General features: G+C 39.9%; 1 protein-coding gene and 1 long non-coding RNA gene across 14 annotated transcripts in view; one reads left to right on the forward strand and one right to left on the reverse strand.

The window, feature by feature from the left end:
- Positions 1-252: 252 nt before the first annotated feature.
- LRRIQ3 (leucine rich repeats and IQ motif containing 3) overlaps positions 253-20552 on the reverse strand; it is a 48584-nt gene continuing 28284 nt past the window's right edge. For 8 of the 13 annotated variants that reach the window (XM_083743063.1, XM_083743064.1, XM_083743062.1 and 5 more), the window contains 4 exons: positions 18979-19114; positions 12072-12792; positions 4498-4683; positions 253-4410 (listed from right to left, as the gene is read on the reverse strand). In XM_083743063.1, coding sequence (XP_083599189.1) covers positions 4353-4410; positions 4498-4683; positions 12072-12792; positions 18979-19114 — 1101 coding nt within the window. In that variant the 3' untranslated portion in view covers positions 253-4352. Of the gene's footprint in view, positions 4411-4480; positions 4684-12071; positions 12793-18978; positions 19115-20552 lie in introns of all 13 variants that reach the window. The other 5 variants (XM_083743059.1, XM_083743058.1, XR_014565325.1 and 2 more) reach the window with 4 other exon arrangements.
- On the forward strand, positions 9778-10440 carry LOC310847842. Its single transcript, XR_014566050.1, has 2 exons — positions 9778-10032; positions 10157-10440. It is a non-coding gene; the product is annotated as an uncharacterized lncRNA (long non-coding RNA).

Consider the following 20552-nt stretch of genomic DNA (forward strand, 5'->3'; position numbering starts at 1 on the left):
TTCTGTTGAGCAAAGCACAATGAAGACACAGAATAAACCGCATATTGGAACACAGAAAAACCTGTATCCATTAATACCACCAGTTACAGCACAGGTACAGGACACTATTTGGGAAATATTAACTTCCACAGTGGCTCTCAGTTTCCCTCAGATGGTTTTGTTATTTCTTAGAAGATCCAACACAATCAAATTTCTTCTAGTCATTAATACTTAGAGACACACACATTAGAAGCCATGATATGGAGCCTGGGATTATGCAGACCACACTTTTATTGCTCATTATCCAATATTGACAAAGAATGCTTGGAATGCAAGTGGGGATGTACAACAACCTTACCCAAAAAACAAAGTGTTGGGTAGAAGACATGTCAAGGGTTAGATTATCAATGAAATCTATCACATTTAGCACACTGCCATATGAAAGATATACTTCTGTTGGCCAAGGATGAATGGCTCAAAGAGCAGAACACAACCTGTAGTGTGTACAATCCTAAAGATCTAATCGGCACTAATAATATATGACAAAAAAGTGAAGATCTCCTTCCAAGAGGTCTGGTACTGTGGTAGCAGTAGGAATCCCAGATTTTGTTTGCAAAGTATGTAACAGACCATCTTCACCAAACTAAAGCAGGCCAGATTTACCATATCCACAACCACTATAAAAAAATTAACCGGTTCACGAAGGCATTCAAACAACAGTCTGTTCCTTCTTCACTATGGGCACTCCTTATGTAGTTCCTGACAACATATCTAATATCTTTTCTGTTCCACTATTTCATACACTTTCCTTTTTCCCAATTGTTACTTAAAATTACAGTGAATTGTGGAAATGGAACATTTGTACATTTAGATATAGCTGGTTATTGCTGTTTAAAAATGAACAACATGTATCAAATTATTTATAAATATATCTAAATTTTGTTATTTCTTCATGCTGTCTGGTCTTTGACAGCAATAAAGATTGATTGATTGATTATTTCTTCATGACACAAATAGCAGCTGGTAATTTTTGCAGAATGCTGTATCTGGTCAGTCTCTTGCAGATGGATTTTTAAAAATCTCCAATAATTCACATAAACAGTTATCTTTGGTGTTATTAGGTATGACTTTGATTTTCTATACATTTCAGACACTTTTTCACCATGGACAGATCCCATATTCACATATCCATTTTTCATGTCCAGGTAAGATTCTCTTGAAACAAAGAGAGAGGGAAATTATTCATGAATACTGTCTTTGTATTATTTAAAAAACGTGTTTAATAACAAGCTGTGGAGTAGACTATAAATAAACTGGTAGATTGGAATAGAAAACATTGAAAGACAGGTGTCAAAATGTAACAATTCATTATGGCTCTCTGTAAGAGCAAACAATAACTCACAACAGTTGAAACTAAGCATGGCACAAACAATGAAATCTAGCTTTAGAATACATCAGTTTAGCTTCACCTTAGAGACAGAAAATGAGAAGGGCTGGGAAAATATTCTGTTGCTGCTCTACAGGAAAAAAGCAACAATAATTAGTTCACAGAAGAAGTATGCTGGCTTATGATTGAAAGAGTGGGGTTTATGAAGCACAGTCTCCACAAAAACAGTGGGAATTGGTTTGACCACTGCCATTTTATTCAGATACTGGATATATTTGATAGAAGTACACAAAAAAAAGAGACAACGGGCCAGTCAGCAGGGGCTCCTACTGCTTGCTTTAGATGCTTCTTAATGAAACTGATTCATTTGCCCCCAAATAATTATTTGACTCAAAATATTGTCGGCCTCAACAGCCTGTTCCCAGAATTTTTTGTGTGCTCTTCTCTTTTGCTCATACCCTGATAAAGACCTTTATAATATATGGGTCTGTCCCTTTCTTTAGATGCAGAGCAATGGATAAGAAGAAGTGGCAGTCACCAACCTCCAATAAGGGTGAACACGAAAAGTTCTTTATCAGGACTACAGCCCAGGAATAAGAGAGGGGGAAATAATCTTCTGCGTAGATAAAATACTTGCAGAAATGGCACAGGTGCAAAATGTGTAGGAAATTCTGCAGAGATTGAGATACCCAGGAGACATATGCTTTTTAGAATTGTATTTTATGACAATAATTAGAATTTGTGTAGCTGAGTGGAAGGGAGGTAAAGGACTAGTGTCTAAAAATCTGAAATGTAAGTAACAGTTTTATTCAATTAATAGCAAAAAAGATAAGAAAGTGCTAATTATGAGCTGCCAACAAGACTAGTGGGGCAGCCATAGCAAAATAGCAATATGGATGTTATAAGGACAAATCTTTTTAAATATTAAATATTCAAATCATTATGACAGTACAAGGTGTGTTTAAGAATAGAAATTAGGGATGGAAGCATCTGTCAATTTTGGTTCTCTTAAGTTTCTAATTTTTCCAGTCCTAAATTCATTTCTCCACATTTCTGCAGCAATTTGCAATGAAATAAACCTCTCAGAAAAATTATCAGCATATTAGTGTGTATTTCTCATAATAAAACACATTTTCATATGCAGTTTTGATGAATACACACATTTTTTGCAAGAAATTTCCCCTAATATAATGCATTATATATGTAATTTTCATTTTTTTATGCACACTTTCCCCTACTTATGTGCATTTTTGCAAATGTTGGTTGGGGAACCAATTGCTAAATTTGGACAGGTGCAAATTCCAAAGGATAACAGTGTTTCAGTTTGCATTGATTCAGAAAGTGTGTATTTGATAGATTATTAGGCTCTAGATATGCACTGAATAAAATTTCTCCTCCATCCCTAGTAGAAAATAATGCAAAAAGCTACTAGCAATTGTATGTGAAAAATGTTGGAAAACAAATCAGAAGAAAGGTTAAAGGAAAGCATTCATTTAACAAAGAGATTTGATTGTAAATTTTATAAGAGACTAGAACAGTAAAAAGGTCTACGCTACACAACTTTCTCCAAAGGAGAGCAAGGGACTTATTGTGGGAGAGTGGATTTTTTTTTCTTTTTTAAAGGAAGCATTTCCTTGATTTAAAAACACCTATAGCAATCAAAATATGAGTGTGTTGGGGAGAACCATTAGGAGCATCAGCACAGTCTTTCAAATGCTTGTTGGAATAAATGGGCCAAGGATTTCTGAAGAAAAATGGGCATGGATTTGTCTGAGGAAGGAGATTGTTCCAACTCTGCTCTATCTTGTAATCTTCTCCCTGTTAATAGGATAGGTGTCCCACAAGTTGAAGCAAGTTGAAAAGGGGCAAAATGGCACGAAGACAGTGTCCAGAAATCTCATGAGCTTTTGCAAGAGTAATCCCACAAGCCCTTGCACCGACCTTTGAGGCCTGTGCAATGTTGGGAGTCTGAGCAAGGAGGACTGGGGAGAGCGATTGTGGTGTTTGCAGGCTTTTTCAATGGCATTCCCAATAAACACGCTTTCACTTAAACACAAGGTGCCTCAGAATGTAACCCCCACGTAATGGAGAGCTGCCTGTGAAAAGTTGCCATTTCCTTTGGAAATGTGAAACAACACATATAAAACTAACATTAAAGTCTACGTCTGTTTCTTCTGATGAGAGACAATGATAAGTAACAAGAAAGTGTCACTGTTTTTCTTACATTGTAAATGTGCAATGCAAGAAATTGTTAGTTGCATGAATGGTGTCACATGTAGTTTGGCCCCAGTTCTCTTAAAAGCTACTGTGTGTCTTCAGTGTCAGATGTAACAACTAAAGTAAAAGAAAACCTCATCCCAACTTCTGTAACTGAGCTGGGAGGAGCAACGGAAGACTCCACACCTCTTCCAGCAACTGCCCAAGTCTGCTCTCCCTGGGCTCAATACACATGGAGAAATATATATACAAAGAATTAAAGTAGAATCAACTAGAAGCATAATTAATTACACATAGGAAAGCAGCTAATGAAACTAATCAAAGTACACAGCGTGTTAATGAAAGTTAGCAGCTGGGACCAAATTATTGCATTAAGGCATAGCCAGAGAGCAACTGAAAATACATTCTATCGAGAGCTAATGGCTTATGGCATTGTTGTATATACAGTTACGGAGGAATCACTGAGGCAAAGCTCCAGCAGTCCTGTCTGCAATAAGTGTAGTCAACATGTTTAATTGCACTCATGCTACTTGGCTACATTAACAATCAGTGAATTCTTCCCCAATTATTTTTATATGGCATTGAATAATTTAATTTTAAAGCTAAATACAGAGGTAATTGTATGTACGCTTGAAATGTTTGCCACTTAAAAGTCAACATTTGCAAACAATTAGCACAACAGGCTACAGCTGTTTTCTTCCTCACGTGGATATACTGAAATACTTCAAATGTTGTAGTCGATCTGCTCATCAAATTGTCTTTTTCTGGTTTACGTTTCAAAATCATTACCAACAGAAACAGATTCCAAACCCTGTAAGACAACAAAGCTTCATCTAGATCATTCAAAGAACCAGTTGCAACTGGTCTTCTTTCCACTTGCCATATTACACACCTTACCATCTTAGCCGTCATACTCTATGACGGGCACTGCAGTGCCAGAACTGCCAATCACGGGCAAAGAGTACAGCGCCATCTGTCTGGGTTGCTTGATGGCTTCAACCTTTGCCTTGGCTTGCCTGTATCTCTCTCTCGCCATTTCGTGGGCCACACAGTTCCTAAACTGTTTTTCATCTGTGTTTTGTCTTTGCATCATATCTTGCCTGGAGGAGGGAAAAAGAAGCCTCATCACCAGTTCTAAACTGCTCTTGTCTGTCCTTGAGTCAAAAACCCAAATCTTGACTCTGTTCCTCCCCCCCCCCCCAATCTACGAATTCTATATAATAATATGGCACTTGGCAACATACCTAAGTTCAATGTGTGTTGGTTTTTTCACTTCTTCACTTAAAGAAACAGGCCACATTGAAACTATCACACCATCTTTATAAGTGTTGGGCAATAAATGTGAGACACAAGCAAGCACACAACAGAGCACACCACGGCTTTTCGCTCCCAGTCTCAAAATTCTTTTCTAAACTCTGGTAGTTTAGTGGATGCAATATGCCTTGGGTGCACTGTTACAATTTTCCAATGAGATTCCATTCCAACCAGTTTTTCCTGTGCCTTTCAGTTGCCTTTTAAAGGCAGTGATCCCAAGGCAGGATGCAGCCACCATGCTGAAGCAAAGCATATACAGTGGTACCTCGGGTTAAGTACTTAATTCGTTCCGGAGGTCTGTTCTTAACCTCAAACTGTTCTTAATCTGAAGCACCACTTTAGCTAATGGGGCTTCTTGCTGCCGCCGCGCTGCCAAAGCACGATTTCTGTTCTTATCCTGAAGCAAAGTTCTTAACCCGAGATACTATTTCTGAGTTAGCGGAGTCTGTAACCTGAAGCGTATGCAACCTGAAGCATATGTAACCCAAGGTACCACTGTATGAATCTAGTCAATACTTGGATGGGAGGCTGCCTATGTAGGCCACCTTGAGTTCCTCAAAGGAAGAAAGGAGGGATAAAAATGCACTACATAAATTTAGGCAGTGGGAACTGGAGAAATGCTACTGTGGATGAGCTATGTCTCTGCCATTCTGTGTCATGTATGGTGCCATAAAATGAAACTTTTTAAATAAAAAAAATGTGAAACATCCACAATCTTTTATAGAAAGATACATAAAAGTGAAATATATTGAATGAGAAACTATATCAATCAAGAGTGAAACTGATGCCTCAGTCCTCCCTTTGCTTCACTATTAAATTGTAAGGAGCTATGCAGAGATATAACAATAGCATTCAGTTAATTAAATTCACCTTTATGGTCCTACGCTTGATTTTTAATTTGATACACGACATCAGTGTTCTATTAACTTTCTTTCCCCAAAGTAACAATAAATGCAGGCGAGACTAGGTACTAACTTAATGCGTTTTCTACAAAATAACCAGCAAATAAAGAAATCTAACTATTGTGCATGTTTCCTATCACTAAGGAACAAGAAGATGCAAGGTATGTGGAGAAAAAAGTGTGCCAGTTCGTACTGCATCTTAGCAAAAGATCACCTACTGACTTCAGCCAGGCAAACGGGGAACCTGCTGAAAACAGCATGGTTGCCCAGGTGTCACAAATGTCACAATTTAAAGACATTAAAATTGTTCAGGTGTAAATTGGCCTAATCTGACATGCAATGCTTTGTTGTTAGCAAGGATACAGAAGCTGAAGGGTAAACCAAGCAAGAAACTAACAGAAAAGTGCACTCACTTAAAACAAAAACAAAAGATATTCCTACAGAGGCTGTTTCCACATGATCTGTTCATTGAGCATTCATGATTATTTGTTTGCAGAGAGAGAAGACAATGTTGGCCATTTATTAAGGATTCATTCAGCCTGCAGGGAGCTTGGTGGACTTTGCATCAAGCCAACTGTTATCCCACAATTTTTGTGTTTTCCCCCATGACTTTACATAGCACAAAAGTCCAATATTGGGGGGTGGGGGTGGAATTGTTGAGGGATTATTATTATTATTGCACGAGAACTCCAAAACAACTTTAATTGTGCAACTGGAATTTGCCAGTATGTGACTGAATCCTACTTGAAAACAGTGACAGTCTGGAAGCGTCCTGAGTCAGTTTGTCAGACAGAACCGCAAGTACTCTGACATTAGAAAGTGGCTGTGTCCAAACTGTGGCATTCGTGTGTAAGTGGGTTGCTGTTTCTGTGTGCGTGTTTCAGAACCTTAATCCACGCTTGAGTGTTTTCAGTTTTGTGCTTCTTAAATCGACCTCATTGTTTCCTGTCCATAAGAGTGGTGGTGCTTCATGGGATACAACTGTGCTGTGAATTGATTCCTTCCATTGATAAGAACTTCTCTACTCACCATAAGATCTGGAAACCAGAGATCTCATGTGAGCCTGTGCACAGGTGCATGCACTGCTTAACATACTTTATTTTTGGAATACAAGTTTTCCAACATACCAGATTTGCACAAAACATACAAGTGTATGTCTGTCTTGAGGGCATGACTGCAGGTATTTGTTTAGCTATGCAAGTAGAGCTTTAAAAAAGGAATAAAAACACAAATAGGCCAGATTTGTACAAAAAAGCAGTCAGAAAAATAAATAAATGTGCATTGCTCCAAGCCAGGCAAGGATTTGGAGTCACTCACATGAAAGGCTGCTCCTTCCTTTATTCCCATTTCCTGCCTCCTCTACCTGCAGAGACAAATCTAATTTTCATTTTACTATAGCTGCTCTATACAAGAGCAGTTCTGCAAAAGAGCTTATTGTAAAATAAAAATACCACAAATGCACCTTCAGGAACAGCCAATGGAACAGAGCTGCATCCTTTCCTTTGGGCTGATGAAAACAAAATGGAAGTAAGGGGTATGGCAATAAGACCGCACCCAGCAATATGTCAGCACACATGTAAAAGAAGCCAACCCATGAAATGTGCTTCAGTGGCTTCACAACTGAGTAACATACATTTTTATATTGCATTTTCTTCCCTTATCAGATTATCTGTGGATCAGAAAAATCCCCATTCAGCATAGGGAAAGTGTAGGCCCCCTTTGATGAGGAGAATGTTGTGTAGGTGCCATGAAAAATAAAATATAGAGACAAAAGCATCTTCAAATCCACACTGAACTCTGGTGTGGATTAACTCAGAGGAAGGGTGAGTGGCTCATGCTTCTGTTTCCTTTGGCTCTATTGTTGTAATACATGACATGGTATTCTGACAGCTCTACCAGGGGAATATCTGAGGTTTCCAAATTCCATGTTAAAACAGAAGTAGGGAAACAGAAAACACAAGTCACTCAAATTTCCTCTTTCCAAACTACTTTTGAAAAACACACACTTGCTTTAGGTTTGTATGCCTTTCAAAATAAAGAAAAACAATGTTATATCACAGCTGCTAGTAAATGCAATTAAGTGATGTCAAGAATTCTTCCATACTACATATGGCTTTTTGATAAAATATATTATTTGCTAAATCCAAGCCTTCATGTTCAAGGCTTCCTGAACCTTATCTAAGGGGTGCAACCATGACTTGATAAGACAGTATTCCTAGCTAGATATTCATTTTGTACAAAGGGGAAAAAATCTAGGCGAAGAATATTATCAGTAGTACTATAAATTTCAGCAGAAACCTGGCATGCTGAAAAAAGTAAAGCAAGATTTAACTAAAATAAATAATTTCAAAATAAATTAATTTGGTATAGACCTGAACACATAGTGCATGTTGTAAGTAGTGCACACTGCCTTGAACTGCTTCTGAAACAAATTCTTTCACTCTGTCAAAATCAATATTGAGGAACATTTCTTATAATGATTTTTTTTTTTACTAGAACGCTCATCCTATATCCATGAGATAGAGAATGCCAAATAAGGACCCATCAGATTCCCATGAGAATGCCACTTTATGAAGCATATCAGTTGAGAACTCTGGGTTTCAACACTGTGACGCTGTTTTCTAATAATAATTTAATTTGCCACCAAAAGATACAGTGATGGTCACTTAAGACAGCTTTAAAAATAATTACAGAACAACTCAACCTCTCTTACAGGAGCCGTGGGGAGGGCTGGAATGAGTGGAGGAGTCCCTCTGCCTTGCTTTCTTAGCTAAGCCTCTGAGAGCATGGTCAGGCCATCAACAAGACACCTGCTCATGCTGGTAACCAATGGAGGAGTGGCTGTGCTGGCCCAGGTTCCATTGGATCCTAAGGAAGTTCCACTTCTACCATGGTTGGCGCAGAAATCTGCCTGGCTCTCCCACCTTCTGGCCTAGGAGCTGCATGTGTCAGGGATGCAGGGGAAGGTTTGAATTGCAACCTTAGACAAATCCACGCAGGATAAGGCTACCGATGGCTGGATATCACCTTTCAGGATCAGAAACGGCATGCTTCTGAATATGATTTGCTGGGGAACCACAGCAGGAGAAGGCTACTGCTTTCATGTCCTGCTTGCCAGCTTCCCATAGGCATCTTGCTGGCCAATATGGGACAAAGAATGGCTGGGCTAAATAGGTCTTTGGTCTCACCTAGAAGGTCTCTTCTTGAGCACTTGTCAGAATAAGAATGAAGAGCTTTCCATTATCTTTTATGGAGAAACTTAAAGTGAGGTGATAACGTTAAGGTGGGAGAAAATATTCTCCTCAGTCATGGAGGGCGGTATCATGTGACGTGAAAGCTAGGCTTTTCTTCCACCTCAACACCTTTGCTTTCCTACATAAAACTAAATAGCTTCCATTGATTTCTGTGAGAGAAAGTAAAGGTATTACAGCTAAGGGCTCAGTTTAGGTAAGGGTAAATCCTATCAGCTTATCCAGATGCTGTTGAGTGCAGTATCATGGGAGGGGGCAAGATCTGTTTTTATCGCAACTTCTAGAGATAAACTTCTCCATCTCGCTAGGGGAAAAGAACAGTTTGGGGTATGCGTGCTGTGAAGGTGTTTATATATGTATGTATTGCACACATACTTCCTAAATGTGACAGTTTCCAGAAGGTCTAGCTCATAAAAACTTATCCTATAACAACATGTCTTAACATTTAAGGTGTTTTTCCTAAATTTGAATTAATAAAAACCGAGGTGGAAAATATTCCGTTTATGCTTATTTATCAGGCAGGTGCCACAGGACATCTCCAAGTTGAAGGATCTCAGACAGGAGGTGATGGGAAATAGCTTTGTCTGAGATCCTGGAGAGTCACTGTCAGTGTGAATAGACAATAGTGGCATAAATGAGCAGTCTTTCCTGGTATCAGTGAGCTTCCTAAGTACCGTATTTTTCGCTCCATTGGATGCACCTTTTCCCTCCTAAAAAGGAAGGGAAAATGTCTCTGCGTCTTATGGAACAAATGTGTGGTCCCTGGAGCCAAATTGCTGTTGCCCTGCGCTGCTGGGGTGCTCTTTGGGGTTGGGGAGAGGAGTCACGGTGCTCTGCCGGCAGCCTCCGCTTTCCCCTGAAGCCCTGGCAACGTTCATAGGCAGCGGGAAGGCTGTGCGCTCCTGGGCTGCTCTTTGGGGATGGGGGAAGGAGCCACGTGGCTCTGCTGGCAGCCTCTGCTTTCCCCTGAAGCCCCGACAAGGTTTGCAAGCAGAGGGAAGGCTGTGCGCCTTTGCCCCGCGCTCCTGGGGTGCTCTTTGGGGATGGGGGGAGGAGCCACACTGCTCTGCCTATAGCCTTTGCTTTCCCCCTGAACCCCCGACAAGGTTTGCAAGCAGAGGGAAGGCTGTGTGTTCCTGGGATGCTCGTGAGGATTAGCAAATTGCTGTCTTTCAGTGCCTCCTAATTCAACTGCAAAGGATTGCCATCTGGATTCTGAGCTCCATTTGAAGTTTAAAAATATTAAGTTTGGGGATTTCTTCAAGTAGCAGATTTGCAGAAATAGTCATAAATACATGCAAAGCATCTCCACAAACCAGTAATAGTGAGCTCAGCTAAAACTGAGCAGGCATCTGGCTCAGGAACAGTTTAAACTGCACAACTATAACCAGACATCCTGTGTGTTTGTGTGTGGACCATGTTCCTAGTAGCTAATCTTTATTGCTGAAAAGAGGCACTGATATTCCACTCCAAATCTATAATTCATTATACAAATTCTTACAAGTACAGTCCACCTATACCAAACCAAAAACATTGTGTTCTCTTGTTATTGAATGGAAGCCATTTATCTGCCCTCTTTTCCTCCTCTGTTCTTCGCTGAGTCACCCCATTTTGAATCTTCCTTTCAAAACAACCATGCCTGTTTTGAGAAAACTTCAGAGATTTAGGAACTGGAGCGCAATCATTTGATCTATTTGCTGTTCCTCCATACTCTAAGCACTTCTCATTTGCACAGCCCTGGTTTCTCTCCCTGACTATTAATATTCTTGATTAATAACAGTAAAATGCTCAAATTTTAGTTTTTGTGACTGCTGCCAATACTGACTTCCCAGTGATAATGAAAACAGCTACATTATAATGGAATGTCTGTCCTTTTTCCATTCTCTTCAATATATACCGTGGCTCGCTTTAAAGCAGCAAAATGGACAGGAGCCACCCACTTTGCTGTTTTAAATAGTTTAGAACAACATTTGAGTCAGATTTTTTTTTCTTGTTTTCCTGATCTAAAAACTTGGTGCGTCTTTTGGTCAGGTGCATCCTATGGAGCGAAAAATACGGTACTCTCTTTACACTCACACATGTATCAAGAAAGTCTGAAGTCTGGTCATTAGTAGAAGTAAAAAAGAGCTGGAATACACTGGGTTAAGATTTTTAACCTGGAGAAGACTGGGTTGGGTGGGTGGGTGAGGGAATTGCTTTGGACATATAAGAAAACAAAGAGCAGAATTAGGATGTAGTGGATCAGGAGCGCCAACTTGGGAGCGCGTACATGGTCCTGGCACCAAAATTTGTGGGTGCCCGGCCCATTCATTGATGGGGAATTTTGTGGGTGCTCTGGTACCCAGAGCCCCAGGGAGTTGGCACCTACGTAGTGGATGATTTACAGGCTTTAAAAATAGTTTTATGTATTTATGGGAAATATATACCCTTTTGATGAGTGAAAGCTTGGATTTATACATCAAACAACTGTAGTTAAACTGAACTGAAGATACGTATGTTTTACACATAGAAAGGCCTAGTTGGTATGCTTTTGTCTTAATTGTTTTCTAAACATTATTATGTACCAATCCTGTTATCTGAGCATAGGCGTATGCCCTTCCTCTCAGATCAGTGAGAGGGACCCTGGATCATGTCTCTTCATCATGTCCCATAGATGAAGCTGTGGGACTCCCTTATCCCTGGAGATTAATATGACCTCAATTGCATTTATTTGTTTTAAAAATAAAGACCAAATGAAAATTCACTGGCTAGCTTGTGAATCACTACCCCCTTGGTTTCAAATAAATTCTTCCCTTTTAAAAGTTTGGTTGTTGTCTGTGCTTCTCTCTTGTAATATTGCAACTGGAATATATATAGTAGCCACTTTAGGCATCTTGGACAATGACGCAGAAAATCAGGATATAAATATTTATTTATCGGGGGTTCCAGTTTTCCCCAAGAACTATTCTTGAAGACTATCTATACATTTGTGAAAACTTCAAAGCTTTATGTGCACTGAATAATTAAGAAAAGCAAACTTACCTCTCCTCACGGAAATTTTCGAACATCTCTCTTCGCTGCTTCTGTTCTTCTATAATTCTTCTAACTACAACTTTTCGTTCCTTCACAAATTCTTCATTCTTCCTCCATCCATCCATTCTTAACAAGCCATTTGTCAAAGAAAGATGCTGAGTGCTGAAGCGCTGAACAAATGTATTTTCAAATGTCTTTTTCTTCTTGATGTTTACAAAATTGGTATAGTTTTGCCTCAGTTTATTAATTGACTTTGATCTTTTGTTCTTCTGCTCTTCCAGAGTATCTTTAGTCATGAGCTTTCCCTCTTCGTTTTCCATCTGAACTTTCTCCATTTTATTTTCCTGTAAACGACTGATGTAGTCTGTAACTTCACATTTAATAATCTGCATCCGCATGACATGCCGCTCCTTTTTAAGCTCAACATCCAACTTTTGACTTTCCAAGTATGCTTTATCAATAGCACACAAGGGGTGAAGTCTGACAGCTCCAAATGCTTTAGCAAAGGTCCTCTTATCTATGCTCACTGGCTCATGAATAGGCTTAGTTGGAGTTATAGGCTGCATGAAGTAACGCAAGTCATGTACAGCGTCAAAAATTTCTTTGTCTCTCTCTCGACACGACTGCAGCTCATCATGCAATGAATAAAAATGCATTCTACGTATGGAAAGCCTGAATTTCATTGCCATCTCATCAGATTTCACTTCAGGTTCCTTCCAGCCCAAGTGCTCTGAACATAAAACAGTTCAACAATCACATTAGTATTTCCCCAAATATTTTCAATGTATTAAAGTTTTCATTAACAAAGTCACAATATAGCATTTTAAAATAAAGAAGCAAATCCCATCCAAAGAACCAAATAATGGAAAGTCTATAAAATTCTTCCAACTGCTTCAGGGACATACTTATGAGGCTTGCAAAGATGGAACCCTGGATAAATAGCTATCCTTGGACTACGACTCCCATCATCCTTAGTAGCAGGATCATTGGTCAGAGATGATGGGAATTGTAGTCCCAAAAAAGTTGGAGAACCAAGTTGGGAAAACCCTGCACTAGTTCTTCGCTTGCCCAAACCAGCTGTGCCCTGCAAAGCCTACCATATCTCCCCACTAACCCTTGACAACAGCTTATCCTAGAATACGATGGTACTTTTTTCATCTTCTCCAACCTTGCCATAGAGTGAAATGTTTCTTCCACTCATTTTAGCCAGTAGCTACCCCACACCCCTCAGTTGTTCATTTGCTAGGTTCAAATGTGCATAAGAAAGTTGCATGCTCAAGAGAGGGAGGGAAGCAGTAACAGAAGATATATTCTCCCCTCCTCCTATTAAATAAGACTTTCATTCAACATTAGGTACAATATACAGAGGTGACAGATTTACAGCCTAATAAAGACACAGGGGGGTGAAAATGAAAAAGGAGGGGGCTGTTTCGGAATGGCAACAGCAAGAATGGATAAGGGAGGGAAGATTGGGAGCAGATTGTGCTGAAAACACCCCTGCAAAGTTGCTAGTCTGGGAAACTGTTCCACTTGATGGTAAGCCAAATCTGATATTACATTGGTATACCACTGCCAAAGACCAAGCACGCAAATAAGGAAAATGAGCATGCTAAATTTCATTTCGCTTTTCTCAACTGTAACTTAATATTTCTGCTCATTCTGTTATTTTTATATCTGCAGCAAGGATACCTCCAGCCTGTGTACTTTATTAGGCCCAGCAAGGTTCTTAAATTGGCTCACAAGGCGGTTTCCCCCGAGCCACATTCACCTTCCCCACGAAATGTTGACATCAGGTGTGGGAAAGACAAAGATTTAGCTGAAAAGGAACAACTGAGAGCCTTAAAGTGTGCTCCCAGTTGTTACTTGGCAAGCAGGGTTTGTAATCAGTGGCTTGAAAATCTGGTGCAAGAGCTCCCAAATGAAGCCAATCCCTGCTGAAAGCAATCCTTGCAGGGTCTACCAATCAGGTGATTGGGCAGCTCTTGCAAACCCTGCTTCCTTTGCCTGTGGAGTTTGAAATCAAACCACATTGGGGGGGGGGCAAAAAAACACTTCCGTCTCACCCACCTTCTTTTTAAAATACAAAACAAGGTATTTGTTTTAACAAAACGAGACCTGTTCTGGTAAAATTGTGAACAGCATGCCAGGAAGAGACAGACCACTTTTATCCAAGATATGTGGTACAGTATAACCCACTGGCATACATCTCTACACTTCTTCCTGTCAGCTTTGTTATAATAACCCTTTAAGTATTGTGCAATCTATTACATGACCTCCTTGCTGGGGAGAAAACTGAGGATGGCTTCTTGAAATTATTTAAACAGACTGAGAAGCTAACACATACCTATTGGCCTCCCAGCATACTTATAGTGCTGGCAGAATTAATAATATTGATTCATTTGTGAACCGCTTTAGAAGAGCTCCAATTTAAGAATGTGCATAAGGCCAAGTCTCTTTGAGCTCAGGGAACTGGGTGGATAATTCTTTGGATCTTGTCCCTTATCAAAAGCAAGCAATTTATTATTTGGTTGGTCACATCTGGTTTCCTGTCGATTCACCTACCTATGACTTTGCACCCAATCATTCATAATCAAATTTAAAATGACTGGGGGAAACTGACATGCAAATGCTAACCAGCTTAAATATAATACATTAATAAAGCAACTTTGTGAAGGGAGCGGGAGAGTTACAAATCTATTGTTTCCCCAGATGTGTCTTGTAATTAATGAAGGTACTTTTCTATAAGCATATGCTATACTGAAATGGATAACCCATTAGGAAACAATCTAAATCAAGCATAGTGCAATATCAAGGAAGCCCATAGCATTATGCCATTTAATTGAAAGTACTCCAGAAGAAGTTTTAGATCCCATTTTCCCGTGTTCCCAAGATAAAAGGCTTCTGCAGGTGAGGCTAGCCTAATGATGAGTAGGCAGCTATAAGAAAGTGCAGGTCAGTGAATAATGTCATCTCTGTTGGTGAATAGCAATGCTGAAGCACATGACATTAAGTCTATTGTGCATAGCACACTAGATATGAATCTTTTTACTGGTGACCTCTGAGGTAGTTCTAGCTTCTGTGACACACAACTAGAAGGCAGTGTCTTCACTAATTTCCAGGCTAGTGGATACCAGCCGACATGACAAATTTGAAATGCCAATGGCAATGCATGCATTTTCTGGTGAGAGAAAAGCTGCTGCCACTTGTTCTTCCCAGCTGAGGAAGCTGCAATGTCATTGCAAGGAGCAGGCAAGAAACAACATCAGAGATGGAGAGGAAGCGGTTTGAATTTGGTGGTTCTGACCCAATCAAGCTTTCCCCACATCAGATCCCCTTTTGTGCTGAGCACCAAGTTGCTTGTGAATATATATACATGTGTGTGCGCACGCAAAATTATACACAAAATATTTTTAAAAAATAAAAGTATCAGTTCCCATGCTATACTACCGTATTGGCACAAATATAAGCCGCACTTCCCCCCCAAATTCCGATTGTGAAAAGTTAAAGTGTGGCTTATATTCAGGACCTTACACCGCCGGCAGAGTGGTGCGGCTCCCCCCACTCCACCAGGAAGCAGCCCAGGAGTGCGGGGCAATAGCGCCCGTCTCATCTGCGGATTCCAAGCCTCCCCCAAACTGCCAAATTTTAAAGATGAAGCTTATTTGCAGGTGTGGCTTATATTTGGGTCAATACGGTATATTCCCGCAGCATGATTTTATAAGTATTAATACATAAACATTTTATACCATTTCATGCATTGTATGTATCTTTTTATGTGTATGTTAGTTTAAAAAAGCGGGACTGTATGTGCATATAATATGCATATAATATTGTAAATGCAATACATATAAATATGTATATGTTATATGTTAGAACTGTGATGTTTTTAGCAGAATAAAAAACAAACCCTAATTTCTCATTGAGATCAAGGAATAAAATGGGAATTAGAATAAATCAGTGGCAATAGGTCAGGATTTTTAAAAATTCAATCCCAAGGTGAGAACAGCAACAACAGGCAAGAAAATTCACAAAACCTGGAAGCATGCAGTGCTTCTATTATTGCGCATATCACTCCAGATATCAATTCTCTCACTAGTGTCCTGTGAGATGGGTCTGACTTGTGTAGAACACCAGAAGAAGAACCATGTTCACTTATTTCCATGTCACAACTATCTGGCATTGCTGGCTCCAAGTCATTTTCTGCCACTCACACAATATCTTGCTGATAATGTTTTTAACTTACTCAACCTTCATCTAGTCTCTGTATTGAAGAGTACCAATGTTTCCCCAATTCCCTCTTTTCACCTGAACTCATCTGCTATTGGCCTTTGTTAACGACCTGCTTACATTTTATGTTTCTGTGCCATTTCTGTGCCACTCTCTGCAACTGGAACGATCTATACCTCTGTCAAACTACACTCAGAATGGCTTCAAATGCTTCTTCAAAACATTCTTCCTGAACTGTACCTTTCCAGAAGCAACACAACTTTCCTTTTTTCATACCACCTCCTGTCAGCTACACTGGCCTGACTTTAGACTGCAAGCTCACTGGTGTTCCACACCATGTTCTCTTAGGTTTAAATAAATTTAAGTCGAAACAGCTCATCAAGGTAACCAAATCAAACTGGAATATTTCTCACAAGAAAAGGATATGAGATGTTAAATTTAAACAGGCCACTATCTAAAACTTGCCAGTAGAAATGCAGTGTGGCAGATAACGAAAACACTGTTAAAGATAAGCCACTCCATTGGGGATCATCAAAGTTATTGAGGGAAGTAGGAAGAATTCTTATGTGAGTAGGAAAGGTAAGTCATAAACCAATCTATAAGAAAATAAAAAGCCCCCCTGAAATGTCACCAAAAATAACACAATTAGAAATACCAATGCCCTTGCTAGACAGTGTTTGCAACAGTTATGTTTTTAGCTACTTTATTGAGTGATTGTTGGAGGATTGTCACAATACAGTGTTTTGACATGCCGCAATGAACCACACAATATATGCTTTCAGAAGGTGACTTGAGAAAGGTGTCGTTAAAAATAATGAAAATCAGTGTCAATGAATCTGAAAATGTAACTATAACTTCTCCTCATGACCCAGAAATCCTTCAACCACCACAGTCAGACACTGCTAAGCAGAGTACTTAAGCACATTTGTATGCATAGAATTTCCTCTTCATTAACACAACATAAAAGATTAATAATGAAACCCACATTGCACATCAGTAAAAATCTTTATGCACTGAAATGTTAATAAAAATAAATGAAAACAGCTATGTAGGAATGGTTCTATATAATACTAATGGCATTTTTGTCTACTCAAATTTGCTGAATCCATTAAATCTGAGATGGCCAGCACATGGTGGTCTGAAGGCCTCAAGAGGCCCCAGTATCCTGGCAAAAATGTTCTGAAATCTTGAGAATGACAACTTTCCATAGCTGGTTTTTAAAACAAAAACAAACATATTTCACTTTATCGAAACCCATGTTTTTCAATTTTCATATGTTGAGACAGCTTTAACCTACAGATCAGAGTAGATGGACTTGCATTTTACTCATGGCAAGGACCCCAAAGCTATTTTATTCTTGGTCCCTCCCTTACTAACAGCTCCAGTGGCCTCAACAATGCCACTTTCATGCCTACAAAATCTGAGTTTCCAGTAACCCACTCACTTTATATGTGGCTGTTTTTTAAAGCAAGACTAAGAAAGCATTGCCAAACAAGCAGAGATCTTGGTCTCTGTTCACTACTGAAGAGGTATGACTTAACTGTGCACACACTCATGACAGCGAGCATAGGATCAAAGCTCTGTTCATTGCTACGTATAATAAAACTGCAATGTGTCAGTGTCCACTAACTCTTTGCAATGGAGGATGATGGGGAAAGAAGTTGTGTGGTAGAGATCACACAACTTTTCCTCCATCAGAGAAGAAAGTGTGACCCATTCTGAATAAAAGTAAGGCACATTTCAGTTTAGTTGAGTGCTATTTGTAAAACTGCAGTGCTTATATGTCCACAGTATACTTGCAAGGGAGGAGGATGGGGAGAAAAACCATTTGAGGACCAGCATTACACTACCTGCCACAACACTGTCGATGGATGCTTTCAAAGAAACAAACAAATGCAGAAATATGGCCACCAATGATAAGAGCTTGGAATCGCTCTGAGATTACACAGCACATTCACACCAGATATGAATGGTCCTAGACAATAGTCTTATCATGCTAGCTATGTGTGGAATACCATGTGCTCCCTAGTCAGTGCTGCAGATAATCACATGTTTCTGTGTACAGACTAGATGCCCAACACCTTGCAAACATTTCGTCAGAGGCCTGTAAGTCTATAGAGTTGTGCAAAATATATTCCAAATGAGGAACTCTAAGACATACATAGTTAATAACCGGACACCACGTGAATGACACTGACGATGACGGATGAATAAACGTTCTCAGTCTCATACGTCAATGTCAAAGCCGACTTTCAAGAAATTAGCAGAGGTCCTTGTCATTTTATTAAGGAAATGCACCCATGTGTTAACAATCCCTCCCTGAATACTGCAGAGAGGGCTGACACAAACATTCAGATTCTGCAGATTTTTGTAAATCAAATGGCACATTTCTAGTCATTGCATTGCAAACTTGCCCACAGACTTGCTTCCTGACTAAAAAATGGGGAAAAAAACATACTGTGTGAATATTTGTCCATAACATTGAAAGATGAAACACTAATAGCATGAACAGATCAGCACTAAAATCAAGTAAGTACATTTTGAGATGAAAGTAGATAAATACTAAATATAATAGTCAGAAATCAAAGTGTAAGGATATCCATAGGTCTGTATGCAGTACAGAAATGTCATAACCATCTCCTAAAATATCCTTCCTTCACATGCTATACAAAATACGTAAGTTACTAACCCTTCTTTGGTGACCTTTTGGATTTCTTTTCTTTCATTTTTTTCCTTTCTTCCAATTTGAGTAAGGTCGAGATAATGGGATATTTTAATCTTCTCAAATATAAATGAAGCTCCTTAAGATCTTTCACTTCTTTAATCTGTTAAAATCAACATTTCATCTGTCAGAGATATTGCTATAGCAATATTCCAAAAGTCTTCCCATCAGCAACACTCATTTGGCTATATATTTTTTACTAACTTTATTGCTATCCATTTAATGATGCGGTAAAAAAAATGCTAATTCTTCTTTTCTACCCTTCCTTCAGAAATTATTTGTCTCTCTAGGCAACATCATTGTTTGCATGGATGAGTGCATACTTGTTCCAACCTCACATCTCTATGCTTCTTGAATAAATTCCAGCTTTTAAACTAAACAACCCTTTCACTCATCATCTGTTACACCAAGATGCATTTCTCTGCAGCTTGTAGCTGGCAAGGGCACCTTAGCTTTATCTGTGCAAACAAACAAAGAAACTTCTCAGTTTGAGCAGAATCATATGCTATTCTTGGGGCATTTTTAAATGACTACAGTGGTGACTAAACTGAAGTCCTCTGCTTATGAGCACATAGGCGCAAGTGAGCTCTTGTTAAACCCAGATCCGTGTTCAGAAAGTGGGGGGGGGGGGGAGGGAATGAGGTGCCTCAGGGTTCCATCCTCACCCCCATGCTTTTCAACATCTACATGAAGCTGCTGGGAGAGATCATCAGGGGGTTTGGGCTGGGTGTTCATCAGTATGCAGATGACATCCAGCTCTACCTCTTTCAAATCAGAACCAGTGAAGGCGGTGAAGGTCCTGTGTGAGTGTCTGGAGGCAGTTGGAGGATGGATGGCAGCTAACAGACTGGGGTTGAATCCTGACGAGACATATGTACTGTTTTGGGGGGACAAGAGGTGGGCAGGTGTGGAGGACTCCCTGGTTCTGAATGGGGTAACTTTCCCCCTGAAGGACCAGGTGCACAGCCTGGGAGTCATTTTGGACTCACAGCTGTCCATGGAGGTGCAGGTCAATTCTGTGTCCAGGGCAGCTGTTTACCAGCTCCATCTGGTACGCAGGCTGAGACCCTACCTGCCCACAGACTGTCACGCCAAAGTAGTGCATGTTCTAGTTATCTCTCACTTGGACTATTGCAATGCAATCTACGTGGGGCTACCTTTGAAGGTGACCTAGCAACTACAACTAATCCAGAATGCGGCAGCTAGACTGTTGACAGGGAGCGGTGCCGAGGCCACCGGTCTTCAAAGACCAACATTTCAAAGTGTTGGTGCTGACCTTTAAAGCCCTAAACGGCCTTGGTCCAGTATACCTGATGGAGCGTCTCCACCGCCATCGTTCTGTCTGGACACTGAGGTCCAGCACTGAGGGCCTTCTGATGGTTCCCTCACTGTGAGAAGTGAGGTTACAAGGAACCAGGCAGAGGGCCTTCTTGGTAGTGGCGCCCGCCCTGTGAAACACCCTCCCACCAGATGTCAAAGGAAAAAACAACTATCAGATTTTTAGGAGACATCTGAAGGCAGCCCTGTTTAGGGAAGCCTTT

Source organism: Podarcis gaigeae, assembly GCF_964106915.1.
Source record: "Podarcis gaigeae genome assembly, chromosome: 6".
Classification (NCBI taxonomy): domain Eukaryota; kingdom Metazoa; phylum Chordata; class Lepidosauria; order Squamata; family Lacertidae; genus Podarcis; species Podarcis gaigeae.